This window comes from Notothenia rossii, assembly GCF_949606895.1.
Source record: "Notothenia rossii genome assembly, chromosome: 4".
NCBI lineage: Eukaryota > Metazoa > Chordata > Actinopteri > Perciformes > Nototheniidae > Notothenia > Notothenia rossii.
Genome location: NC_136902.1, coordinates 13220482 through 13245332, shown reverse-complemented (window position 1 = coordinate 13245332; position 24851 = coordinate 13220482). Strand labels below are relative to the sequence as shown.

General features: G+C 39.3%; 3 protein-coding genes across 5 annotated transcripts; all 3 read left to right on the top strand.

Annotated features, from left to right (window-relative positions):
• Window positions 1–289: 289 nt before the first annotated feature.
• On the top strand, window positions 290–16118 carry LOC307037369 (forkhead box protein P1-B-like). Of its 3 annotated transcripts, none has more exons than XM_079678194.1 (16): window positions 290–428; window positions 3075–3215; window positions 7687–7803; window positions 7897–7986; window positions 9280–9400; window positions 9731–9833; window positions 9938–10048; window positions 10312–10399; window positions 10752–10829; window positions 10928–11120; window positions 11317–11393; window positions 11487–11588; window positions 11700–11827; window positions 14824–14878; window positions 15052–15212; window positions 15296–16118. In XM_079678194.1, the coding sequence occupies exons 2-16, from the start codon at window positions 3090–3092 to the stop codon at window positions 15447–15449; spliced, it is 1704 nt and encodes a 567-aa protein (XP_079534320.1). In that variant the 5' UTR covers window positions 290–428; window positions 3075–3089; the 3' UTR covers window positions 15450–16118. The 3 variants fall into 3 exon arrangements, with proteins under 3 accessions (XP_079534320.1, XP_079534319.1, XP_079534318.1); XM_079678193.1 differs by having other exon boundaries at window positions 10928–11126; XM_079678192.1 differs by having other exon boundaries at window positions 7687–7986.
• Window positions 16119–16244: 126 nt separating this feature from the next.
• On the top strand, window positions 16245–19967 carry LOC307034704 (uncharacterized protein). Its single transcript, XM_079673575.1, has 3 exons — window positions 16245–17109; window positions 17538–17783; window positions 18738–19967. The coding sequence occupies exons 1-3, from the start codon at window positions 16977–16979 to the stop codon at window positions 19100–19102; spliced, it is 744 nt and encodes a 247-aa protein (XP_079529701.1). The 5' UTR covers window positions 16245–16976; the 3' UTR covers window positions 19103–19967.
• Window positions 19968–22598: 2631 nt separating this feature from the next.
• Window positions 22599–24833, top strand: LOC307035766 (uncharacterized protein). Its single transcript, XM_079675453.1, has 3 exons — window positions 22599–23734; window positions 24102–24320; window positions 24403–24833. Exons 1-3 carry the CDS (start codon window positions 22881–22883, stop codon window positions 24608–24610), a joined length of 1281 nt encoding a protein of 426 aa, XP_079531579.1. The 5' UTR covers window positions 22599–22880; the 3' UTR covers window positions 24611–24833.
• Window positions 24834–24851: the final 18 nt, after the last annotated feature.

Below are 24851 nucleotides of genomic sequence, written 5' to 3'. Positions count from 1 at the left end.
TAACGAGACATACCATTTCAACTAAATCAGAAGGCAAGATGAATAGTGATATATTTTGATACTGACATGCATTTCTTTAGCTTTGTTGGCTTATTTAGCTTTATGAATCTGATAATGATAATCTGATAATAATCTTTAAATAGGTCAACCATAAACTGTTCATATTTAAATTCCAACTAATTGACAAGATGTTCACCCCCAATAATAATTGCATTGGTTGATTTTGTATGGGCAAATGAAATAGATACAATATAAATACTTTCTTTAACTGAAGTCTCGCGTGACGTCACCAATGTTTACTTTCACCTAAGCCACTCCCTCTGTTAGCAACTTGTGGCTAGCTCGCTACAGGGGAAGGAGGCAGAGCTCCGAGGGCTGATCCTCAGACACCACGCCGAGCAAAAGACTGTCCGCCCGCACGCAATTCGGTGAGTAAAGCTTACCTAAACAGTGTGTTTACACTCACTGGAGTTAATTTAACGTTGGATTTAATGTGATATTACGAGGTGTCAAAACGAATGGCTGAGAGAAGCGTTTCATACAGGCTAGCGTTAGGAAAGCTAGCTTTTGTTGTTCTGTTAACACAAACGTTACCTCCCCGTCGCTCACTATTTGTTATACTAGCTAACATGTGTTCTTCAAAGACAGCCTACTCTATGATATTAATGTTGGTTAGCACAGCTTTAAACCTGCTCTTTCTCGGTGTTAGTGCCTAGTTAAAGGCTCAAGTCCTCATTGTAGACCTCAGACTGCAGTGGTTGGCGTTAACGGATATTGACTCCATTCATATCATGCTAACTTAGTGTAGCTATAATGTACCTGACGTTACTTCAGATTACGCTCATTAGCAACTTAATTTACGCACCTTATAAGCTTTAGGGTTTGATCGTCTGTCGAAATTGTGTCTGGAATCGTTGCTAAGTAAACTTCAGACAGAATGAACCAGCTTTAATCAGATTTCATTTAACGAAGATAAGCTGAGGTTATAACTTTCTACGGTATTACGTCTTCAAGGTTATCGACATTTGTAAGATTGTAAATGATCGCACTGACGAGTATCAGTCGGCACCAAAGACTAAAACAATGTATTATGAAACCAAACTGGTTAAGTGCATTTAAAAACTCAATTATCAGAGGCTTTTGTGGTTATCAGTTGTAGTTATAGGTAGGTTAATACACTAACCATAGTTTGATAATAGTAAAGTTAGGTATCAGTGGGAATACTGTATTAAATGTGAAACGTCTTAGCTTGTTACAAAATGCCCATATCATAATGCACCACTGAAAATAAATATCTATGCAATACATTACCAAAGACACAATTTGTCCCTGAAAGCTGATGTAAAAATGTTTGGTTTGCAGTATCAGTAAATGTGAACTTGAGCAAAATGTGTTTCTGATAAATTGTGGGGAATCTGGGGAATGTGTCTGTATAAATGTTAACCAGTTGGTATCAACAAATGTTAGCATGATTGATTTAAAAGTATATTTTTTGTTTATTTAAATTGCTTTAGTTTCCTTGTGTTTACATGGGTAGCCTTATCCATTTGGATGTTGCCAACTAAAAGCTTGTGTCAAACCATTTGTCCAAAACGATATTCTTAAGAAAAAGGGTGTATATTGTTTACTCATTCCTAGGAAAGGCCTCTCTGCAGGGTTTCCTCTGCATTCTTTGAAGAGAAGTGGCCCCTACTGCTGGAGGGTTGCCCCTGTGTTCAAAATAAATAAAGTAGAAATTAATCATGTACTGATTACGCAGTTCCTCTTTAAAAACGGTTGCAGTGCTGCACGACTTCCCAATTATCATATTATTACAGTATCCAGATAAGGCTGTTTGTAAAATGATGCATAGGGGAACAAATGTGGCACGGGCCCAGTGTTGATCCTGGTTCCACAACCGTAATCACCCCTGGCGTCTTCAAAAATGTCTACAGGAAACACTGGCTTTTGTCTTCAGAAATAATCCTGATCCTGAAAGCAAAAGTAAACAGAGTGGAAAACCTCAACCAAATGTGCCTCTTTTGATTAGATATGTTTACGGTTTGGATTGCAGGAATTACCTTAGTTTTAATCGTCTAAATGATGACACGTTGCTGCAGCTAGACATAAATAACTGTTCAGTAGTCACTATTCAGACACGGGGAGCTGTTTTCTTTCTTCCATTTGTAATTGTAACATTTCTTCTGTCAGATGTTGCCCAAATGTTGATGTTGGCTTTCAGTGGGGCTCAACTGATTGATAGATCAACAGATTCTCAATATGTGAATGTGATAGTTGGGTAAGCCGAAGAATAATGACATTATCTTTGAGGCTCGGTGGTCTGTTTCATTCCAGGCTTTCTGTGTAGTTTTCCATCTGCTCACATTATTTGTTTGCCTGCTTTATTTACCTTTGTTTATGCTGCTTAGCTTTTACCTCAAACACGCCCAAGCTGTATACATAAAAGCTTATTTGTGCATTGTACGACTGCCACAGCCGTTTATCGCACCACCTGGTTAATGGTAAATTGTTCCAGAAGGAAGATATGTTTGCACATAAACACAGACCCAGGGCCCCTGTGTTTACAGTAGTCATGGCAGCACTCGGTTATTCAACAAATAGACCTGACATGTTCCTCTCTCACTTGTTGAAGAGAATGTTTGTCTTGCTGGGGAAAGCTATAACAGTGTACTTCTTAACTTTTAGTACTGTCCGTTTTCACATTTGAGGTTGAGTTTATTTGACATGGTGAACGACTGTGTTATTGGTTCCTTCATTTTGATATTGTTAAATCTTTCTAAGAATGGACCTTATCACCTTGTAAAGTAAAAGGCTTGTCAAACACACCCAGACAGTGGTAGATATATAACATTACATGTCACTTGTTGTACTGTGGGCGATTTGGGGTGAAGTGTTTTGCCCAGGGACACAACAGCATGCTGACTGCAGTGGGGTTTGAACCTGTGACCCCCTGGTCCAAAAACCAACACACAACCCACTGCACCACACGCCTCCCCCTTGTCTACTCCCTACATGTCGTTATTATTGATCTGCTTTATCCAGTGGTTTTCATTCATATGCATTTCCTTCCTCAGGTCATTGGAGTCCAGATGCATGAGTCTGGGTCAGAACCCACAAGCCACGTCATTCCAGCGAGTCAGACAGAGAACGGGAATAATATCGAGAATGAGAGTGGAGTGAGGGGCAGCCAGACTCCTCCTGCCGAGGCACCAAGGGTCAGTCACTCCCAGCTGCAACACACAGATTTTAAAATCAATGTTTTCTACAAAAGTTGCAATATATGTAGGGTTTTCCTTTGCATATCGCACCAAAATATGAAACCTTCCAGTATTTTGAAAACACTAGATGCTATACTTCAGTTTGATTTGATTACTTCAAAGGGAAATTGAGCAACAGTTATTTTGATAGCTGCATACTTTAAACCCGTTCAAGCCAAACTTTTCAGGCATTTCCTGGATCCAGCTTACGAATGTGAAAGTGTAATTCTTTTTTTTTTATGTCTAACATGATAGTAAACAGGATATCTTTGCCCTCTGGACTGTTGGAGACAAACCCAGTCGTTTGAAGATGTCACTGAGACCTTAAGCAATGGACTTTGTGATTTAAAAATACTAATGGATGGATATTAAGAAAACTATTTGTCGATGAATCAATAATGAACATATTTTTTATTTGCATCCCTTTTCTTACATTGTTGTGAGATTGTGCTCTCAATGCAGTGGAATCAATAACATTTATTATAGCATATTGATGACATTTTGTTGAATAAATCTAGGATCCAACAAATGTGTGTTGGCATTAACGAAAAGGAACACGTTTGTGTGCTCAGATCTCGGATAGCTAAGTCTTGATTTCGAACTGTTTGATTCTAAAGTGAGCCGTTAAAGACAGTCGTGAGGAGTGCCTGCTTGTTTTGCTTCATGTGTTAGTTATCGACAGTTTCTTGTTTTAAAAAAAGCAATGTTCAGACGTCCCTCTTGGCTGTAGGAACTCACAGTGGACTTATTTCAGACCAAACTTTTTTATGAGTGTGCTGATTCATACATAATGAATATTTTGTTGCAGTCCTGAAGCAATGCTGTTGTTTTCAAAAAAGCTTTATTCTCCAGTTGAGTGCAGTTCTTTGACTTTGTAATCCCGCCATACGGCTGCAGAGAGGCATGTTTGTTCTCAAAAAACAACTATTGCAACGGATACTTCTGTTACTTCACTAAAGTGTTCCTCCCCATGAGTTATTCTACATTTAAATATACAGTATGTCATTTAGACTGGTATACAAACATCATATCTGCTCTTGTCCGTTTTTGAGAATACGGGGTGTTTGGTCTTGTAACATTGCAACCTTGAACATTTCACTGTGAGTTTCCCAGGTTCTCCAAACTGCAGTGTTTTATATTTCTGCTAGAGAGGAGCAGGGGGATGGGGGAGGTTTTTCTGAGGCTGGGAAGGGGGGGGTGGGGCGGGGGGAGCCTGCTCCTGCTGGGCGGAGGGATCAGTGTCATATTATTAGTTTTGTTGCGCACATCATGTAGGTTAGTGGAGCTAGACAGGCAGAACATTACTGCTGAGGAGAAAGACAGACTTTTCAATGGAGACTATCAGGTTGGTCAAACTCATTTATTGAATCATGTTTTATTATTTCATTTCGAAGCTTCTGTGTAATCTGTGTTTGTCAATGAAAACGAGCTTGTATTTTGTAATTACATATTTTTAGATCCCTTCATTTTCAGTTGAGTTTATTACTGAATATATCCTTTTTTTTTTTGGCCCACATCTGTTGTGTTGCGCCGATTGAGTTTGTCTTTCAGTGAGTTTGTAGCGTTCCCGTTTGCTGTCAGTCATCTCAGAGTTCACAAGACCAGTCTTGCAGGAACAGATCCGTGTTTACACTCAGTTGCTCACTGGTATGACTTTCAACAATAACAACAACAGAAGATGTTTGGACTTGCTGGCTACCATGGCAACAGAGATTAGGCAGAGGCTGTTGTTGTGTTGATGGTGTCCACAGAAAAATAGAGGGGGCCAACTGGCTCTCTTTGTGGGATAGACCTGTTTTCACTGCTTTGTCGGCCACCTCTGGAGCATTGCATTTCATAAGAAAGGACAAAGTAGGAGGCAGTCGTCTGTTATTGTAAGCGCAAAGCCTGTGAAATTCACTGTCAGTTTGTTTACCCCATTCAAAACAGACCCTGCCTGGGAGAGACATGTTTGTTTGTGATTCAGACCTTAATTAAAATACGAATCTCAAGTTCTGTTTTCATAAACAGGCTCTGTATGCTTTTTATATTCATTATTTATATGTCTCTGCGATTTTGATTACTGTTTGTGTTTACTGTAAACAGCCCTCTAGCTGTGAGGCTTGACAGGGAGGGGGGTGGTGTGGTAATTGCTGCGTGCCTCACAGAGGATGTTGTTGTTGTTTTTGTAGCACTGGTTGTTGTTGTTGTTTTGATGGAGTTCTAATTCCCTGAGGTCATCCAATGTTGTTGTTTTTCTAGGCTTCATTTTGAGCAGAAGTGGGAATATAGTCACGTTCAGCCAGATGGATTGACCTGTGAATGGTGAATAATAAATAATAAGCAGAACTACTGTGAGTGACTTTAGTTATTTATAAAGCTGCAACAAACTGCCAACAGTGAAATCCACCAGCGGAAAATGCTGAAAAGAAGAAAAGTGTATTATGATAGTTGAGTTATCGGTTTATTCTCTTTTTTTTTTTAAACAATGTCAGTCATTTGCTGGTTCAAACATGAGGTTTTAATAACATATATATCTTTTATTTAACCAGGCAAAAGACTCATTGAGATTAATATCTGTTTTCTAGGAGTGACCTGGCCAAGAAGGGCAGCATGTACGAAGTTACAACAGATAAAACACAGGCAGACATGGCACATTAAAAAAAACTAAAAAAAACTATTAAAAATCATTAAAAACTGGCAACATTTAAAACGATTTTAGGATATACGAGCACTCACATCTACCAATGGTGTCGTGTTCTCCGGCCTTTAAGATGAACCTAAATTCCCCCATAGTGACTCCATCTGAGAGTCAAAGCTCCTTCTGAACGTTGTTCCAAGCTGTGGGGGGAGTATATTTAAAAGCTGTTTTACTTTAATTTATCATAATTTCGTATTTAACCAATTACTTTTAGGCTTAGGACACTCGGATACTTCTTAAGACGTACATTGGGCTGTGGGAGGTCATGTGTTTTTTTTCAACGATTTTCTGACTGAATAATCGATTGAAAATAATCATCATAATTTGTAATTTAAAAAAAAAAGGCAGTTTGATATTACTTGTGTGTATATAATGGGTCCCTTCTAGTTGTTGTTCATGTACTGGAGTCTACAGTAAACCCACAAAATGAACACAAAGGCGATAACAGGAAAAAATAAAGAACAACATGCTGACTTGCACTGATATAACGTGTTTCCTGGAAAGCTTTTAAACAACAAATGAATTGGTTTCGATTGGCTTGCTTTTTTTTCATGTTCATAAAGTGAAGTGACTATGCAATTGAAGTAAATTACCTTTTTATTGGACCTACTATCATATTGACCAAGGCTAGCATAAATGTGGTGTAAAAACAAACGGTGTATACAGATCAGTGATGTTGTGTGGGAGACATAACACTTTGACGTGACCTCGGTTCAGCTCAGCAGTGGAAGTGTATTTTGACCTGTTTGTTTCAGTTTAAGTTGAACTTTGGATTTAATTATTTTGGATACAAGAATGCACTACTACATGTTTTCCTTTTTATTCTGTCACAGGAAAACATTTCCCTTACGAAGTCTTCGTCTTGCTCATGTGCTCTTATTCAAATCTATTTTAGAACTCTGTAAACATGCCTAACCAAAAAGCTTGATAGTTTGTTGATTTTCATCACTCTAATACAGCCCAGATAGATTGAATATTAGCTTGCAGAAAAACACCCAGAACAGCCAGTCTACAATTATTATTATTTTTTATTTTTGTATATTATGTATTTATTTCAACAAGTAAGTAAGTAAAACTTTATTTATATAGCACCCTTCTCAACACGGATGTACAAAGTATAGTACAAAATTCACAGTACAATTTAAAAAATGTAGAATAAAAGGCATAAAACAATGTCAGGTAATACATAGGATAAAACATACCAGTAAAAGACAGCTACTAACTCACCTTCTCCGACGACCCAAAGGCCTGTCGGAAGAGGTGGGTCTTTAACTGCCCCTTAAAAATCTCTATTGAGGTAGAGGTTGAGATTGAGGACCATGCATACAAATACATTAATCTCAGAAAAGAGAAGATATGAATTATGCCAGATTATAGCCAATAGCTCATTTCCATCTGCAGTCCTCAGGCCGGTACATAACAATCAACAAAGACTACCGGTAATAACATTTCATAATCTCTCACACAAACAATTATAAAACATGATTTTAAGTACAGGTCAATCAAATAACACATAGTACAGTTAAAATATAATATTACAATACAGTTCAAATTGAAAAACTCAGATTACAGTGTAATTAATGTTGGCACGACTGGTTACTTAATATCAATGTGTTTGCACCATAAGAGAATGAGTTAAAGTCAGTACAGGTTTTTAATGATCCCTTCTACACATATACTTTTCAAAGGCTTTTATTTTGTTCTGCAATATGGATTGTAACTGTTGTGTTGTATCTGTGGATGCTGCAGGTTCCAGTGTCAGTCTCCATGATGACCCCACCAGCAGAGGCTCCACAGCAGCAGGTCCTCAGTCCCCAGCAGCTCCAGGCCATGCTCCAGCAGCAGAAAGCACTCATGTTACACCAGGTAATGCATGGTTCACAATGTGTTTATCAAAGCCTACATGACACACAATGCTTTTTATTTATCCTTACTAATATGTCATCAACGTTTTTGCAGCAACAAATTCAAGAGGTCTTCAAGAACCAGCAAGAGCAGCTAAATATCCAGCTGCTGCAGCAGAAGAATGCTGGGATTGTTAGTCAAGAGGTAACTTTGTAGTCATTATCGCATCAGTTCATGATAGGAATACTTACTTAGAATTTTATTTTGGACGTATAGCCAACCCTTGTTAGCATTTAAACATTCTTATTGTCTGTTAACGGCTAAACAGTTGATTATTAACATTGCTACAGTTAATGAATATTTGATTATTTCCGTGATCATGCAACAAAGATAATTAACGTAGTTCCTGAATTGGGTGTTAGTCTACTTCAGTGTAGTTCAGTAGTACAAAAGGTTATAAGACAAATACATTTCAATGATAGTGATTATAATTTAAATGATACTGATATATCACATTCAAACTATCCATTTCTCAGTGAGGGTGAAACTTTAACAGTAACAGTCCATAATCACGTAGGAGGTGCTTTTAGCTGTGGGAGGCACTTATTTCTAATGATTTCCAATTAGTTGAAAGGCAGTTGCGTGTTGTTAGTGGAGCTATTTATGGTGCATCGCATGTTCAGGAACTACATGTTGCACTGTCACACAACTCACACCTGCAGTCATTGACTGTCACAGTTTCCTGTGCATGCATTTGCTTGACATCTTCAGTTAAAGGAAACATTGTAGACAGCCGGTTGTAGAGTCAAGGAAAACAATATTTAATCTGCTGTTAGCGAAAAAATGTGCTCTGTGTTTCTTTTGATCTATTTTAGATAAAAACAAAAGTGGTTATTTCTTCCATTAGATCTTTTATACACAACTGAAATGGCAAAAATACTAGTAATGCTAGTTTCTGATCACAATAATTGACTAACAGAGAATATAATGATACAAATAAGCTGCATCAGACCGCTCAAATGGATGCTTGTTTTTTCCATAAATAGTTAATGACATTAGCTGATTTCATTACCTTTGTGAGCTACTGTAAGTGATTGACAGCCCCGGACCGTGTGTGTGTGTGTGTGTGTGTGTGTGTGTGTGTGTGTGTGTGTGTGTGTGTGTGTGTGTGTGTGTGTGTGTGTGTGTGTGTGTGTGTGTGTGTGTGTGTGTGTGTGTGTGTGTGTGTGTGTGTGTGTGTGTGTGTGTGTGTGTGTGTGTGTGTGTGTGTGTGTGTGTGTGTGTGTGTGTGTGTGTGTGTGTGTGTGTGTGTGTGTGTGTGTGTGTGTTCCAAACTATTATAAAAGTCCAGTATGATGAGAAAGGTCTTCTAAAGGACATTCTCTATCACATCGTTTTGTTTATCTCAGATCATCACTGACTCAAACCAATCAGTATTCAGCACGAGGCATACGGACAGTGTTTTCTAACAGATGTTGTGCCGTGTCTCTGTCCCAGCTGACAGCGCAGCAGATTGCCATCCAGCAGCAGCTCCTTCAGATGCAGCAGCAACATCTCCTCAACCTGCAGAGACAGGGCCTGCTGTCCGTCCTACCCAGCAGCCCCATCGCACTCACAGGTACGCTGTTTACACTCATTACTGCCTAGCTTTAATAAAAAAAAACACCTTGAAATGCTTTCAGGTAACACCACTGAGCCAAGGAGTCTGTTTAAATGTTGAAACCTTGATCCTTTTAAATGTTAAACTGACCAACTTATATCAATAATGGTAGCCTTATAACAGAAACACCTCTTCCAGTAGATGGGTTTTATTGCAAGACTGTCTGCTTTAATTTAAGCTAACTGTACATAATAAACTCCTCCTTAAACTAAGAAGTGACTCATATAAGCGTATAGTAGGACCCGGGTGTATTTTAACACAAGAATCTATTTATAAATACTATTTCAGGCTGTGATGGTAGCACTCTGTCCACCGGTGGAGACCCCAGAGAGTCTTCCAGTCAACAATCATCTACCAACGGTCTTCACAGTTTGCTGAGGAGGAAAGAAAGGTACTGCCTTGTCAGAGCTTCAGTTTCTATCAACCCTGTTTTTATTGTGCTTGAGCTGTGCCAACATGTTGATGACTAATATTTGAACTTTCTACTCGTTGCAGTGGGTCACTGGATCTGGAGATCACACAGAATAGCCACGCCCTCTATGGAAACGGCATGTGTAAATGGCCCGGCTGTGAGACTGTGTTTGGAGACTTTCAGGCATTTCTCAAGTGAGTGAAAGTGTGCTTTCCTCTGAAGCTGGCGTAATGTTTACTTAATGATATAGTCATCTACACACATGAGCCGTAAATCGTTTCCTCTTATTTTACAATCATTTATTTATACCCCTGTTTGTTACGTTAAGCCCTGTGATGATTTGAATATTAGTGAGTTGAAATCAATATCATTTTGAATCTAATTATTACGATTACTTGCAATTATCCTCTTCGTATTTCGTAGAGTGTGAAACAATTTTGTATGCATTTGTCTGCAGGCATTTGAATGGTGAACATATACTGGATGACAAGAGCACAGCACAGTGTCGTGTGCAGATGCAGGTGGTTCAGCAGCTGGAACTGCAGGTATGCTTAAGAATGATTGTTTAGATTTTTTGTTTTGTTTTTATATTTCTCATTTTAAAATTAAATTACTAAAGGGAAAATATATTTTTGATTGAATGAGAGTGAAATATACAGTCCTCTTTAAGACTATTGCCAAAGGAAGGGAAGAGTTTTTTTATAAACTCTGACAGGAAGTGTTAGCAGTGGTGGTTTGTTTTCGCACCAGGCCTGGAAACAGAAGTGAGTCTCTAGATAATAACACTTCTCAGGACGCTAGAAGTATTCCCACACCAAAATGTCATTTCCTTATTTAACACAAGCTGTGAATTCAGCAACTCTCTCACTTCTATTTCTGTGTCCCGCTCTATCGCAGTTGAAGAAGGACAAAGAGCGGCTGCAGGCTATGATGGCTCATCTCAAGTCCTCTGAACCCAAGCCCACAGCGCAACCTGTAAGTACCTGCTGCAACTGCTTCCTTCAATTCAGATAAATATTGCTTTGTCTACGGTAACGCTGACGTTCTGTACATAACTGCTTTGTTTTTTTCAGGTGAATCTGTTGCCTCTGTCCTTCTCCCAGGCAACAATGCCCAAAGGCCCTCCTCAGATGAGTTTGTCTCAGAGTGCCACGGCTCCCTCCACCCCCCTGACGCCGCTCTCTGAATCCCCCTCGGTCCTCACCCCCAACAGCATGTTCACTGGGACCCCCGTACGGAGGCGCTACAGCCGCTCCGTCAGCCAAGGTAACGGTGAGAACATTTTTCATTCTTCTTTTTTAGCTGAAACATGTCTCTGCAAAGATGAACACGTGTCTAAGAGACACAGGAAAGTGGCTTATAAGTTGCTTCTATTTTCATTGAATTGGAAATGTTATCATCTTTGTTTCATGCTCTTTCTGTATATATGAATAAATATAGTTTTTTGTATGTCTTTCCACAGATATAGTTGATAATAAGGAGTTCTACTTAAGCACAGAAGTTAGACCGCCATTTACATACGCATCCCTCATAAGACAGGTAACATTCACTTTCTCTCTTTTTAAACTTCCAATACATAAAGAAACAGAAATAGATGTTTTAATATCTCATTGCTCTTTCTTTCTCTATCAGGCAATATTTGAATCTCCTCGCAACCAGCTGACGTTAAATGAAATCTACAACTGGTTCACAAGAACCTTTGCATATTTCCGGCGTAATGCAGCTACTTGGAAGGTATGAACTGAGTTCATGTCTTTTAGATTTTCATCAAAAAACAGAAAAAGTCTCCAGAAACAGCAAATAACTAAATAATTCCTAATTTTATTCTCTTCTTTAATCTTCCAGAACGCTGTCAGACATAATCTCAGCCTCCATAAATGCTTTTTGCGTTTGGAGAATGTGAAGGGAGCCGTGTGGACAGTGGATGAGATCGAGTTCCACAGGAGACGACCTCAGAAGGCTGCTGGTACCGGGTACGTTCGCTATCACCCTGGGTGGTTTTTTAGATTGAACTACAAGTCTGATAAGCAGGCCATTTCTGACCTTCAAGCCCCACCTGATAAGTACACACAATATTTACTGTAAGCAAGTCCTAAGTCCACCAGCGCCACAAACAAAATTAGATTTGGTGTGTTCAAACAAACAAATGGATGCCTTTGAGAACAAAGTGATATTTCCCACAACCTTGATCACTCAGAAACACTCCTGTCAGCAGGTGTGTGAAAACGGCACGTTATTGTGTTATTCTGCTTGTCATGTCTTGCCACGGTGACTCAGACGCCTAACTTGTGTTTATTTAATTAAACTAACAGAAACAGAGAAACAGAGTTTTTGTTTAGGCAGATGGTCACAGTGCCATAAGTTTAAGGATATCCCACTAAGTCCCACCCTCCTATGTTACTGTTCCTACAGTACACCAGTCAGGGAACAGCAGCAGCTTTCCCTCTTCAAATTCCCTCCCAAAACGCCTGTAGAAGAGGGCTTAAATATTCCTTTAATTGCTTCATGCATAATATCAAAGTAAAGAATATAAATTATCTTAACCATTGAATGAACCATGTAGAGATCATGGGGAAAAACTGTTCTTGTGCAGTGTAGAGTTGGGACTAGGATAAGTGAAAGTGAGAGTTCAGAATGATATTTCACTCATCTAACATTAACCTTTATGGCTGCTTCAGTCATCGAGCACCAAATATTGCTCTTAACATAGTGGTCGTTTCTCAATCGCGAGGATGCTGGCTTGGTAGTCCAGGGTGTCCGCGGGGTCTTAAAAATTATTAAAAGTTGATAAATCAATTTAGCGAAAATTAAGATAATATTAAAAAGTATTAAACGGCATTTTCCAAGGTATTAAGAAGTCCCACAGCAACGACAACATGAAACACCCTTTAATTTACTGAAACGACATGTCGGGAAACCCCCTCAAGGCGGCCCCATGCATAGCGCGCCGTAAAATGCTGCTTCTTATTTTAAGTTTCGTTGCCTTGCTCCGCTCTGTGGGGGTGGGGGGGGGGGAATAAACGACTACGGTAACGGGTCCCAAGGTGGGTAGACCGGCATACGCAACGCTCTGGGGGTCCAACAGCTCCGTGTGTAAGCCCTATATGATCATTTTCTGATAACGATGAAAGAGCCCGCCTCCCTCTCCCCACGTCTCCTGCTGCTGCTGGGCTGTCAGAAGAGGGGGAGGAAAAGAGAGGCAGGCACCGTTTATTAAATATTATTATATTATTATACAGAGAACAGAGTCGTTATCAATTTGTTTTAAAACTCAATAAATAACAAAGAAGACCTCTGACCGGCACTTTTCTAATTTTGTACGGAAGATTTAAACTTTAACATTTTTTTTAACGGAAACTCTGCCGCACGGTTCCCTCGTCCCTTGGAAGAGGCGGAGAGGTGGGAGTTTTTCATCTGCTGGTGGACTACCTGAGAGATACAGCAGGAGAACACGCCGTCCACCGCGGAGAATAAACAGAAGGGCAACCATGCTCCGGGGTCTTCTTCGCTGCTTTTGGTGTATTTTGTGGCGGCAGCAGCGCCACTTACAGGCCTGACATATGTACTACATTGTTTACAGCATTTCCAGCGGTCTAGTGTGAACGGACACGTTAATGAATCGAATGCGTGTGAGCGGAATACTTTTTTGCGTTTGCGTATGCGTTTTACCGTATGCGTCCTCGTTGGGCTGGGGTCTAAGCCAAACTATATCCGGTCACAGAGATCTGCTATTTTAAAGTAAAGTCAACACATATCGACCCTAATATAGTCTATATTAAGAACGAGAAAAGTCTTAACATATATATCCTTTTTTGTAAACATATGACAAATGTGTGAGGGTGATGACGTCAGAGCATCGTCCTATGTGCCAGGGCTTAGCCCCGGACAGCCCCAGCCCAATTTAACCCCTGGGTATTTGTGAGGGAGCTCCTATATGGCATTACCCCGCTGAAGCTCACCAAAGTTTAATATATTTCATAGTTCAAAGTTTTGTCAATTGTTTTGTTTATTGGTCAAATACTGGTTTCTAATGGTTTCTGAGGAGTTTTACTGGAATGAAAGAGCACAGAGTACAGAACCAACAAAGTAGCATACTGCATTAAACCTGACCTTCACAGAGAGGTTGAAGTTCATGTGGAGAGGAGGCTTCAGCAGTCTGTCTGCACTCTGTTTAGTTTTGCTATCTTACAATCAATATAGTCAATGTGAGGTAAAGTGTGTCGCCAATGTAACCGGTTTGAACTCAAAAGTTGCGATGAGGTCTTAAAATGTATGGAAAGGGTCTTAAAAAAGGTCTTAAAAGGTATTAAATTTGACCTCAGGATTCCTGCATATACCCTGTAGTCGCATACTTCCAAGTCACTTCCTTCAGAAACGAAGCCAGTATGCTTCCAAGCCACGGCTTCAGAAAACTAAGAAGAATGGAACAGACTAACAAGTGTGCCACTCTCTCTAACAGTTTCAACATAAACTGTACCGAAAATAAATACCTCACGATGTCTATCTAATTATGAACTTGCTTTACTTTCACGGAACACATTTTTGCTGATAACAAATGTAACAAAGTCACATATTTACCAACACATGTTCTACGCCACTACATACTTACATTTAAATGCGCGCTGCGTCGGTTCAGCCATTCTCCACAAGGGTTTTTGAAATTGGTCCGTGCGCAAAGCATCGTGGGGATTTTAAGGACGCGAAGTGTACCCATGTGCAGCCTCGAAATTTCCCCCAAACCAAGGACGCGGCCTCGGTGGAATTCCAAGTATGCTAGAGATTGGAACAGTACTTCGGCGGCACTTGATGACGTAGTATCCTTGAAATATTGGCTTGGAAGCCAGTATCCTCGAGATTGAGAAACGGCCAGTGCCAGCCCAAATCTATGATGCATATCTCGATCCCTTAAGGTGTTGATTCTAAATTAAATATAACTTTTTGTCGCTTTTCTCTTTATCTCTATTTATAGGTCCTTGCAGAAAAACTCATATAACAACCAGAGCGTATCGGGGTCTGCTCCTCAGGTAAGACTGACTTAAAGCCCTTTTTTTTTTCAATAAAAGAACTGAAATGTGTTAAATTGTTATATGACACTATTAGCCCATTATTCATAATGCTCATAATAGTCTGGAATTGTCTCGACTTTATCTGTAATGTGTTGCTGCAGTGTGATAATGAGAATTGTCACTTTTTTCAGAGTGGTGGTCTAGACGGCAGCAACTGTCTCTACAACCCTCTGGGCAGCATCCCATTTCACTCGCTGCCTCACCTCCTCCAGGAGCAGATGAATGGAGCCCTGGTTAATGGGTCTGGATACCAAAGTGACAGCAGCGCTACACAGTCCCCTCCACAGGCTTTGTAAGTGTCCTCTCCGGAGCTACATGATTGAATGTAATGATGTAATCACAAGTCCTGATTACACGTTGTTTTCCCTGACACAGCATTAAAGAGGAGCAGGAGGATGAGGAGATATGTGAAGGTTATCCCTACGAATCTCCGGAGAGCACAGACGAGCTCGGCCACAGCCCGGAGATGAACCACGATGAACACATGGAGATGCCCAATCTTCATTTCGATCGCGTGCCTTCTCTCTGACCACGAGGTCCAAGACTCTCCACTGCGAGGTCGCCTCACTCACAGCCTGTGTGACTTTATATTCCCAAAGTTTCCAAAAAACGACTGCTTCATCTACGTAACCAAACACTCTCTTCTAGGGGACATTTTTTATCATCATTTGTTTTATTTTGTTCTTAATCTAGTTATTTCTGTACAGTAGAGTGAGATCACAAAAACTCGTTTGTGAAGCTGTCTCTTAATCATTTTCTTATTTTATATGTGTGTACACAAAAGGACCAGGATGAGCAGAGAAGCCAAAGGAAAGGGAACAAGGCTGGTTAGCACTTCACAATGAAAAGCTGCCCCCCTCTGTATTGCTACTTAATGCTATGTTGGGGCCCTCACTACCTGATTTTATTCTATTAGTCATAATATATATAAAAAAAATAAAAATGTAGAGGTAAAGAAAGAGGTTGCTTTTTAAATGAAATTATTCACTGCCAACATGATCTGATATTTGTATTTAAAGTATAATCAATTGATCAAAAGAAAACGTAGCTTCTTTATACTCGTTGGTCTTTTTTTCATTCCCTCCACAAACATTGCAGAATTCGCTCTTATCGAGCTTGTAAGAGTAGATAATATAGATTTAACATTGTTGTAAACCAATGCATCTCTATGAATAATAAATCCCTCATGAAAAATGTGTATACTGTTTGTGTCTTTTATCTATTTTTATGATTGCTTTGACGGTAAGCGGTGTCTCACATTATGACATTATGGCGCCTAACAGCCCCGCTTCTCTCAGTAATGGAAGAGAGAAAATGCTCTGGCTGGCAAATTTTCCACCGTGGTATGTTGACGTTTTTATAAACGTTATCGATTCAGCCGTTTACCGTCAGCAGATGAAGCACTGGTTGCGGCAACGTAATAAATTGCAGAACAATCATTACATATAAATGATATTGTTATCTGAAATCACTCGATGTAGGTGTTTGATAAGTGACTCGGCTTGCCTTTCCATTGACATAATTGAATGGATCTGTCATACATTATGAATCGCAGATCTGTAGTTGCGCCTCCTGATAGGCGGGTATTGATTTATGTGGAGTGTTCTCACATTGTGGGTGTGTACATGCTGACGGGAGGTACTGGAGCTCACAAAGGGGTTCACAGTTGCTGCTGCTACCGATCCCACTGTTGGATATTTAACCAGTAAAGACAGGTAACCTTAAAGTAAATATTTTTGACCGAATTAATAACTTTTAATAATGGGGTTGGTTCATGTTCTACCTTTGTATGCAGGCACATGTATTGCATTATTCTTCAGGAAAACAGGATGTTGTGATTTATTGCTGTCAGTCTTCAGTGAAGCTCTTTAGGTGATTATGATTATTCAGCATGCATGTATTGTATAAATATTTTTGACAGAATTAATAACTTTTAATAATGGGGTTGGTTCATGTTCTACCTTTGTATGCAGGCACATGTATTGCATTATTCTTCAGGAAAACAGGATGTTGTGATTTATTGCTGTCAGTCTTCAGTGAAGCTCTTTAGGTGATTATGATTATTCAGCATGCATGTGTCTCACTGTGTATTTTCTCCACTCTGCATAAGATGACCGCTCATGTACAGCTTCCTGTGAATAATCAGGATGGATTGGAGCTTGGGAAAATAGAGGACCGTGTGTGTGATGGTATGTTCTTTTTGTCTGATCAGGCTAAAATACCGCTTGGATTAAGTTATTGTTAGTCACAACCAGAATAAAACTGCATTGTGATTGATGGACGCTGTGGAGGAGTATATTTTCACACCGTATTCATTTTCCTCCTGCCCAATTCAATCCAGGAAACTAGATCCGAATAAAAGCTTGCAAATCAATAATCTCTCCTCGCTGAAGTTTTATTGAGCAAGCCTCCATTATGCGCTTCAGGTCTCACCTCCCTGAAATACTGCATGTTAATGGTGCTCTGAATTATTAAAACTGCCTCCTAGACTTAGAGGATGTGAGTAACTTATCCAACTTAGAGGATGTGAGTAACTTATCTAACATATACAAGACTGTGAGGGGAGCAGTCACTCCTCTTAGGATTTTTTTTCCCTAAACCATTCATTCTTTCAAAGGCAGTATCCCTCACACGGTGATGGAGAATCCACCCAGAAAGATGACGGGCAGGTTGGTCAGTGCGGTGTGCAGACTGAGCACCATCTCAGAGCAAGAACAAGACAAGCTAGACACCGATCCCAGTTCCAATGATCCCCTGGGTGGCAGTAAGTGGGGCGGATCCAGCTTCTCCCTGTGTTCGGACAAGTTGAAGAACAGCAGCAGTCATTTGTCCTCTGATGATTCATACCAGCCGGGAGGTGGAGGTACTGTTTATATTACTCCTTAAATACATCAATTGATGACATTGAAAATCTCTGAAACTGTAGTGTTATTAAAAAGATTAGGAAGGGTGTAGTTGAGATTTATATTTATGTGAACTGGATGACTCTTTTTTGGATTTCACACTATGCAATTGTTTGAGAAATTTCGTTTTTTTCTTTCTTTGTAGACCAGTCAAATTCATTTAGCAATTGTCAATTCAATAATACAAGTAAATAATATCTTGACGAAATCAGAACACAAGAAGCTTGCATAAATAAAATAAAGATCATTAGATCAAACCAAAAGGTGGTCAGGCATGTTTTTTTGATGATAATAAATAAGATCTAAACGGGATAGGTATTTACACGGCTTTCAAAGGTATCGATGGAGAGTTAGAGCTAAACAATCTAATTGCTTGGAGGTGAAATAAGGGATGGGTAGTTGAGAAATAAAACAGTCAATGCTGTGCTTTAACAATCATACAAATTATCTTTAAATACAATATGTACTTCATTGGGAACGGATCAAATCTTTTACATTTTTCTTTTTTTTAAGTGTTTTCTGAAATGCTGTAGCGTTTTGTGAAATGTTTAAGTGTTTTCTGAACTGCTGTAGTGTTTTCTGAAATGCTGTAGCGTTTTGTGAAATGCTGTAGCGTTTTGTGAAATGTTGAAGTGTTTTCTGAACTGCTCTAGCGTTTTTTGAAATGTCGTTGTGTTTAATGGAATGCTGTAGCGTTTTTTGAAATGTCGTTCTGTTTAATGAAATGCTGTAGTGTTTTGTGAAATGTTGTTTTGACTTGCACTTCAGGGCCACTGTAAGAAAGCACATATTAAACAAAAAAATATAATGCTTTACGAAGAGCAAAACAAATCTAATTGCTGGGAGGTGAAATAAGGGATCGGTAGTTCAGAAATGAAACTGTCAATGGAGAGCTTTAACAATCATTAAAATAGTATTTAAATATAATCTGTATTTCATTGGTAACTACTTTAATCCTGGTCATAAATATTTCCTCTTTTTCATTTTACCTTCTTCTACCTCGTCACTGCCTCCAGATGACTGTGCAGGACTTCTCCTCGCCTGCCTGAATTGTCGTTTCCATGAGTTTATGGTTCTCATACAGGATACATGCGAGAGGGCCGTGAATCGCTGTTTCCCTTCATACAAATACATCGCAGCGTTGAGTGAAAGAGATCAGCAGGGACAGGAATGCTGCAATTACAAGCTGGAGCTGGACTGTAACTGCTGTGGCTCCTGTCAGGATGCCGGAGAACTCATAGAGCTGGCCATGGAGATATCAGAAGTCTGCTATCGCTGAGAAAGGACTTCAGACAAAACCACAAACATTATAAATCGTGAATGCTCAACAAACCTAATTACTGTCTTGTCTTATATATGTGATGAATTGCCTGAATTGTTAGTTTGTTGTTTTCCTGTTTATAAAGCACTGAATGGTTTAGGACCAAGATACATTTCTGATCTTGTGCTACATTATGAACCATCCAAAATTCTCAGGTCTTCTGGGATGGGTCTGCTTTCTGTCCCCAGAGTCACTCAACTAAACACGGAGAAGCAGTGTTCAGTTATTATGCTCCATAGATCTGTCATTTGTCATTTCTAATGTTTCTGTTGCACTATATCTTAATGATTTGAATCTTTTTGTAAAGCACTTAGACCTGCCTTGTGAAGAAATGTGCTAAATAAATATACTTGCCTTGCCTCATGGGAAATGCATATGATCTTTAACTTTTGTGCTTCACCATTACTTCAGCAGGTAACAACTGCCACCTTGTGAAATCCTGTTTTGAGTTGGTTGTTAAATAAAAGCAAAGAATAGCTCATTTGTTGTCAAAGCCACACTCAAGAACTGCCCTGTGTGTCATGCAGGAGAGGAGAGTGTAAGTTGAAGCGTTTCCATGTCCTCTTGACTCACATCCAGTACATTTTCAGTGTCACTCCATAAAGCATGACATGTTGCATATTGGATGTTAAAATCTAAGTTTAGAATGGAAATAGCTTGATATTATGCATTAAAGGGACTACACTATAAGGGACTACACTGTAATATGTATTATTAATAGGTTTTAGTTCGTCTCTTTTTCTCCAAATGTGTTTTTGTTTATAAAAAAAATGTTTTACTTAAAGAGTACTTTGGAGATTCATTACTCTTTTTGGGATACCGTATTTAATAAAATCTCACAGTTGATCCAGCAGAACCAGAGATATGAGATATTCGACACATTTTTATCCTTATCTTATCAAATGTAGCCATGTACTTCCTTATCCCCACACCCTCAGATTTTGTAAAATGTTTGACCCAATTAAAGCTGCCTCAAATGACATCTCTCAATGCAGTTTGTGAGCTTTTGAGTAGCTCCCCCTAAAGCCAATTAAAAGCATATACAACTTTTTGTATACTCACCAAGACCCGTAAACGTAATTTGCTTTTTATAATCTATCGAGTTAACCGTTAAACTAAGGTTTCCAATTAATGATTCGGACCAGAGGCGTTGTCTCGGAAAACGCAGTAAAAACATTGGCATAAGCGCTAAGAAAGCTGACACTATTTACCTGAGAAGAAACAGGAGGCTGGTTGCTGCATTTCTTCGTCGCCTTGGGTCGGCACGGGCACGGCAATATCAAGGGTAATGGTCAGATACTTCCAACCAACCCAGTCTCACGGCATTTCGTGTTATAGTCACGAAATTAATCTATTGATTCGTGTTAACCAACACGATTTCCACATTTGTTTTGTGTCACACGAAATCACGATTTTAAAAGCAATGTAAATAATAACAAATTAGAAGGAAAAAAATATTAAAAAAAATACAGATTTCAGTATTCTGACAAAGAACGATTTTAGAAGCAATGTATTTCTAATGATTTTTCGTGCCTGCACCAAATAATAACAAATTAGAAGGAAAAAAAGATTTAAAACATACACACAGCTTCTGGTCTTCCAAGACCCGACCGGACAAAAATACGTGGTGCAGGCACGAAACATACTACCAATAGAAATACATTGGTTTTAAAATTGTTCTGTGTGACACGAAACAAAATGATAAAATCGTGTTAGTGAACACGAATCAATAGATTACATTTATTTCGTGACTATTACACGAAATGCTGTGAGATTGGGTTGCAACCCAAACAATACATATAATTAGCCTGTAATCAGATTACATCCCAATCAGAGGGAGAGCTATGATTCTCTGCTAAAGTAGATATGATTCCACTCTCTACCCATAGCAAATAGCTGATGGTTGCTCTCTTAAAAAACCTGTTGAACCCCATCCCCAGGTCTGAGGGCTTCTTAATTTTTAATAAACTATGAATGTTTCATATCCATGTAACGGGAAGAAACTCAGCTAACTGATCTTTTTTTTTTTGTGGCAAAAAAACCCACAAAGCTAACGCTGAGCCTATGAATTAGCCACAAGCGAAAAAATGCTAACGCGGATGCACAGAAAACACGGTATAACACCCTTATTACTTATCGTAACTGCAAATCGAACCCATCGATTAGCATCGTGAGAGTACACAGAATCGATAGGTATCATCAGATCATCACTCCATGATAAGAACTCTCGACTTTATAAACAAAAACAGACATCACAACACATGGCGCTAGATAGCGAACACAGCATTATGTCTTACCTTCGTCGTTGTCTGATCAAAAGTTGTCTTCAATGGCATTACAACGATAAAAACGCTGCTGAAGGTTAATCCATAGGTTAATCCAATCCAAGTCCGTGTCACTTTGAAATGATTTCTGATAATCCATTAGCAATAAACCTTCTTTTAAATTTTCAGATTTCGCTTCAGGCAAACTGCATGCACATAGCCCCCACTTCACAATGGTAACGTTGGTGTGTATGTGGAAATTCCCCTTCGATTCTATTGGCTCTAAAAAGAGATGTCAATCATCAAAATCGACCAATGGGTTCCAGAGAAACGGCAAAAACGCCCATTTCCACCCAAATGACCCCAGAGGTGGAGTTTCCTTTGCTAAACCTCTCTAAAAATGTCAAATGTCACTTGTTTTGCATCAATCTTGATACAGGGTACGCAGGATATTAGGAATTAGGAAGATTAGGAATATGTTGTACTTTGGATTCCTAAAGCTTTTAGTCTACCGTCCCATCACTCAAGGGTGGTTTTCACTATAAGTCCAAAATATTTTTTGGACGGACACTATAATTTACAGATTTTTACTATGTTCAATCAGAAAAAAAAACATCTATATTGATTCTGACTTTTCTACATCCAACTCACGGGTTTATCATTGCTTTGAGAAAAAAGATTATTCATTTTCCCCTTTTAGAAGGGTAGTTATGGTCATTTGTTCTGGAAATGTCATTAGAGCCTGAGACCTGAACAACAGGGATGGGGTTTAACAGGTTAATGCTCTTCATAAATTAAATAAAGCACCGGAATGAAAGTAATAATACTCTCTAATTGAATGGGAGATTTGTTAAAGGTGCTCATCATTGGTTTAAAATTAATCAAGAGGATGATACCAATGATGTAATGCATGTGGACGTGGTAGCCCGTGAAGGAAGTGTAATTCACTGCTAGGTTACTGCCAACCATTTGTGAAGCACAATTAATGCTTCCCATTGTTTTTCAGGATTTTCTACGGACATAATTATCTTGCAGTTCCTGCTGATGTGAAAAAAAGGTTTGTTTGCTAAGACCATAATTATGATATCGTAGATGGTAATTTAGTTCCAAACTACGGTGGCTGGGAAGTGCAATGGACAATTACAAAGTGTGAAACACTTTAACAAAGCTTGAGACAAATTTACGTTTTATAAAACAAAATTACATTAGCAAAAACACTTTTACCAAGGATAAAACAATTTAACATTAACAAAAACAAATTAACAAAATGCAAAACACTTTAACATTTCCCGAAACACTTTAACATTTCCCGAAACACATTAACATTTCCCGAAACACATTTACAAACCAGAATTAAACCGGAAGTGACGTGACGTGACGTGACGTAACCATAGGACGTGACGTGATTGGCTCAAATTTAAATTTGTTTTGGCGGAAAGACCGAAGGTACGAGTGTGTTTCATATACAGTCTATGGTGTGTTTACGTTCGGTAAACATGTTTTGTCCGTTTTGTGGAAACAACCTGGAACAAGTGACACGGTTTTGCCTTTCGTGTGGAGGATCTCTGGAGTGTTTAAAGGACACGGGTCAGACAGAAGGACCAGATATCTTGCATCATTGCGTGCAATATTTTAATGAAGGTCACTCGTATGCTGTAATCGTGGACATTTTGTCTACCTTTCACGGTGTAAAAATCAGTTTGCGGACTCTTAAAAGCAAACTGAATCAAGCCGGGTTTTACCGCAGAAAGGGTTATTCCTCTCAAATCGCTGTAATTAACGCCATCAGGTTGGAACTTCGTGGACCTGGACAATTGTTTGGATACCGAACAATGTGGCAGGCACTAAAACAAAAGTACAGTCTTCGAGTGAAGAGAGATGATGTTATGAATTTGCTCCGGGAGCTTAACCCTCGAGGCTGCGAGAGGAGATCTCGCAGAAGGTTTATAAGGAGAACCTACCACTCAATGGGACCGAACTATATGTGGCATGCTGACGGTTATGACAAACTTAAGCCATTCGGTGTGGCCCTTTCAGGATGCATAGATGGATTTTCACGTAAAGTACTATGGCTTGAATGTGGTCCAACAAACAATAACCCAAGAGTTATCGCTCAATATTTCCTCAAATGTGTGCGAACCCTCGGTGTCATCCCCATGAGGCTGCGGACTGATTGTGGCACGGAGAACGGAATTATGGCTGCAATTCAGTGTACCCTACGTCACCATCACCATGACTACTACTCTGGAGCGTCCAGCCACATGTATGGCACATCCATGACTAATCAGCGCATTGAGTCCTGGTGGTCCATATTAAGAAAGGGAAGGTAAGTGTTTATCATTATTTTCTATTACTTGCCAACCCTGTCAGACAAACAACATTTGCTTAGCTAAAGTGTATCAGTTTTTATTATAATAGATATAATATATAGCCTGTAGTCTATGACCCAGACTATACAAGGCCTTTCTTTAGAACTTCTTTTTGGCAGAAATAAAGTTAGAAACTGTGAACATCTAAGCGTGGGTTTTGGATTGAACAGCGGCCCCTGAGGGGACGTAGGTTGTGAAGCAAATAAATTATGAAATAGACACTCAATGATTTGTTGTTGATTTTACTGGTAACCTTTTAATGTAATTTGTAGAATTGTTGTATATTGCTTAATAATTCACTTGAAAATATATCAATTTCTATAGGTCTCAGTTCTGGATGGAGCTATTTGCAGACCTCCGAGATGCTGGATACTTCAACGGGAGTCACGAGCATCAGTGCCTTCTGAGATTCTGCTTCGTTGATGTTATTCAGAAGGACTTGGATGAGTGTGTGAGACTGTGGAACAGTCACAGGATTCGCCCTTCCAGAACAGCATCATGTCCAGGAGGAGTGCCCAATGAACTGTACTACTTGCCACACAGGTAATACATTGGTGATGGATTGATACTTCTTTGTGTTTTTATCTTAAATGTAAATAAATACTATATCTTCTATTTAACATAGATTTGGCTCCAGGGACTGTGGATTTGAGATTGAACAGGCAGAATTGGATGCTGTTCCTGAGACAAGCCTGTCAATAGCTCCATGTGGGGACCAAAACATGCAAGAGTACTTGGACTTTGCTATGGAGCACAATGACCTACAGAAGCCAGAGAACTGGGAGACTGCATCAGAACTGTACATGAAGCTGAAAGAATATGCTCAGTTATAAAGTAATCGAAAAGGTATTCAGAAGTACAGTAGCACTGTTTCACCACTCCAAATCAGATTTCAGGGCTCAACAATGCTTGGTTTCATGGTTTGTCAGACTGCATTTACTCTTTCCCCTGTGACGTATCCAAATGATTATGGTACCTGTTCATCCGAAGACTGGTCCTATTTAGAAAAAAGATATTCCCATACATTTTTAAATAAAAACAGCATTTTGAAATGAACATTGTTTCCAGCCAATC

Coding starts and splice junctions, on each gene's coding strand:
- LOC307037369 (XM_079678192.1), top strand. CDS start 3,090: ATGCATGAGTCTGGGTCAGAACCCACAAGCCACGTCATTCCAGCGAGT. Junction 10,830..10,927: donor CCAAGCCCACAGCGCAACCT/GTAAGTACCTGC, acceptor TGTTTTTTTCAG/GTGAATCTGTTGCCTCTGTC. Junction 14,879..15,051: donor TATCGGGGTCTGCTCCTCAG/GTAAGACTGACT, acceptor CACTTTTTTCAG/AGTGGTGGTCTAGACGGCAG.
- LOC307034704 (XM_079673575.1), top strand. CDS start 16,977: ATGATTATTCAGCATGCATGTGTCTCACTGTGTATTTTCTCCACTCTG. Junction 17,110..17,537: donor AGAGGACCGTGTGTGTGATG/GTATGTTCTTTT, acceptor ATTCTTTCAAAG/GCAGTATCCCTCACACGGTG. Junction 17,784..18,737: donor ATACCAGCCGGGAGGTGGAG/GTACTGTTTATA, acceptor TCATTAAAATAG/TATTTAAATATAATCTGTAT.
- LOC307035766 (XM_079675453.1), top strand. CDS start 22,881: ATGGTGTGTTTACGTTCGGTAAACATGTTTTGTCCGTTTTGTGGAAAC. Junction 23,735..24,101: donor TCCATATTAAGAAAGGGAAG/GTAAGTGTTTAT, acceptor CAATTTCTATAG/GTCTCAGTTCTGGATGGAGC. Junction 24,321..24,402: donor CTGTACTACTTGCCACACAG/GTAATACATTGG, acceptor TATTTAACATAG/ATTTGGCTCCAGGGACTGTG.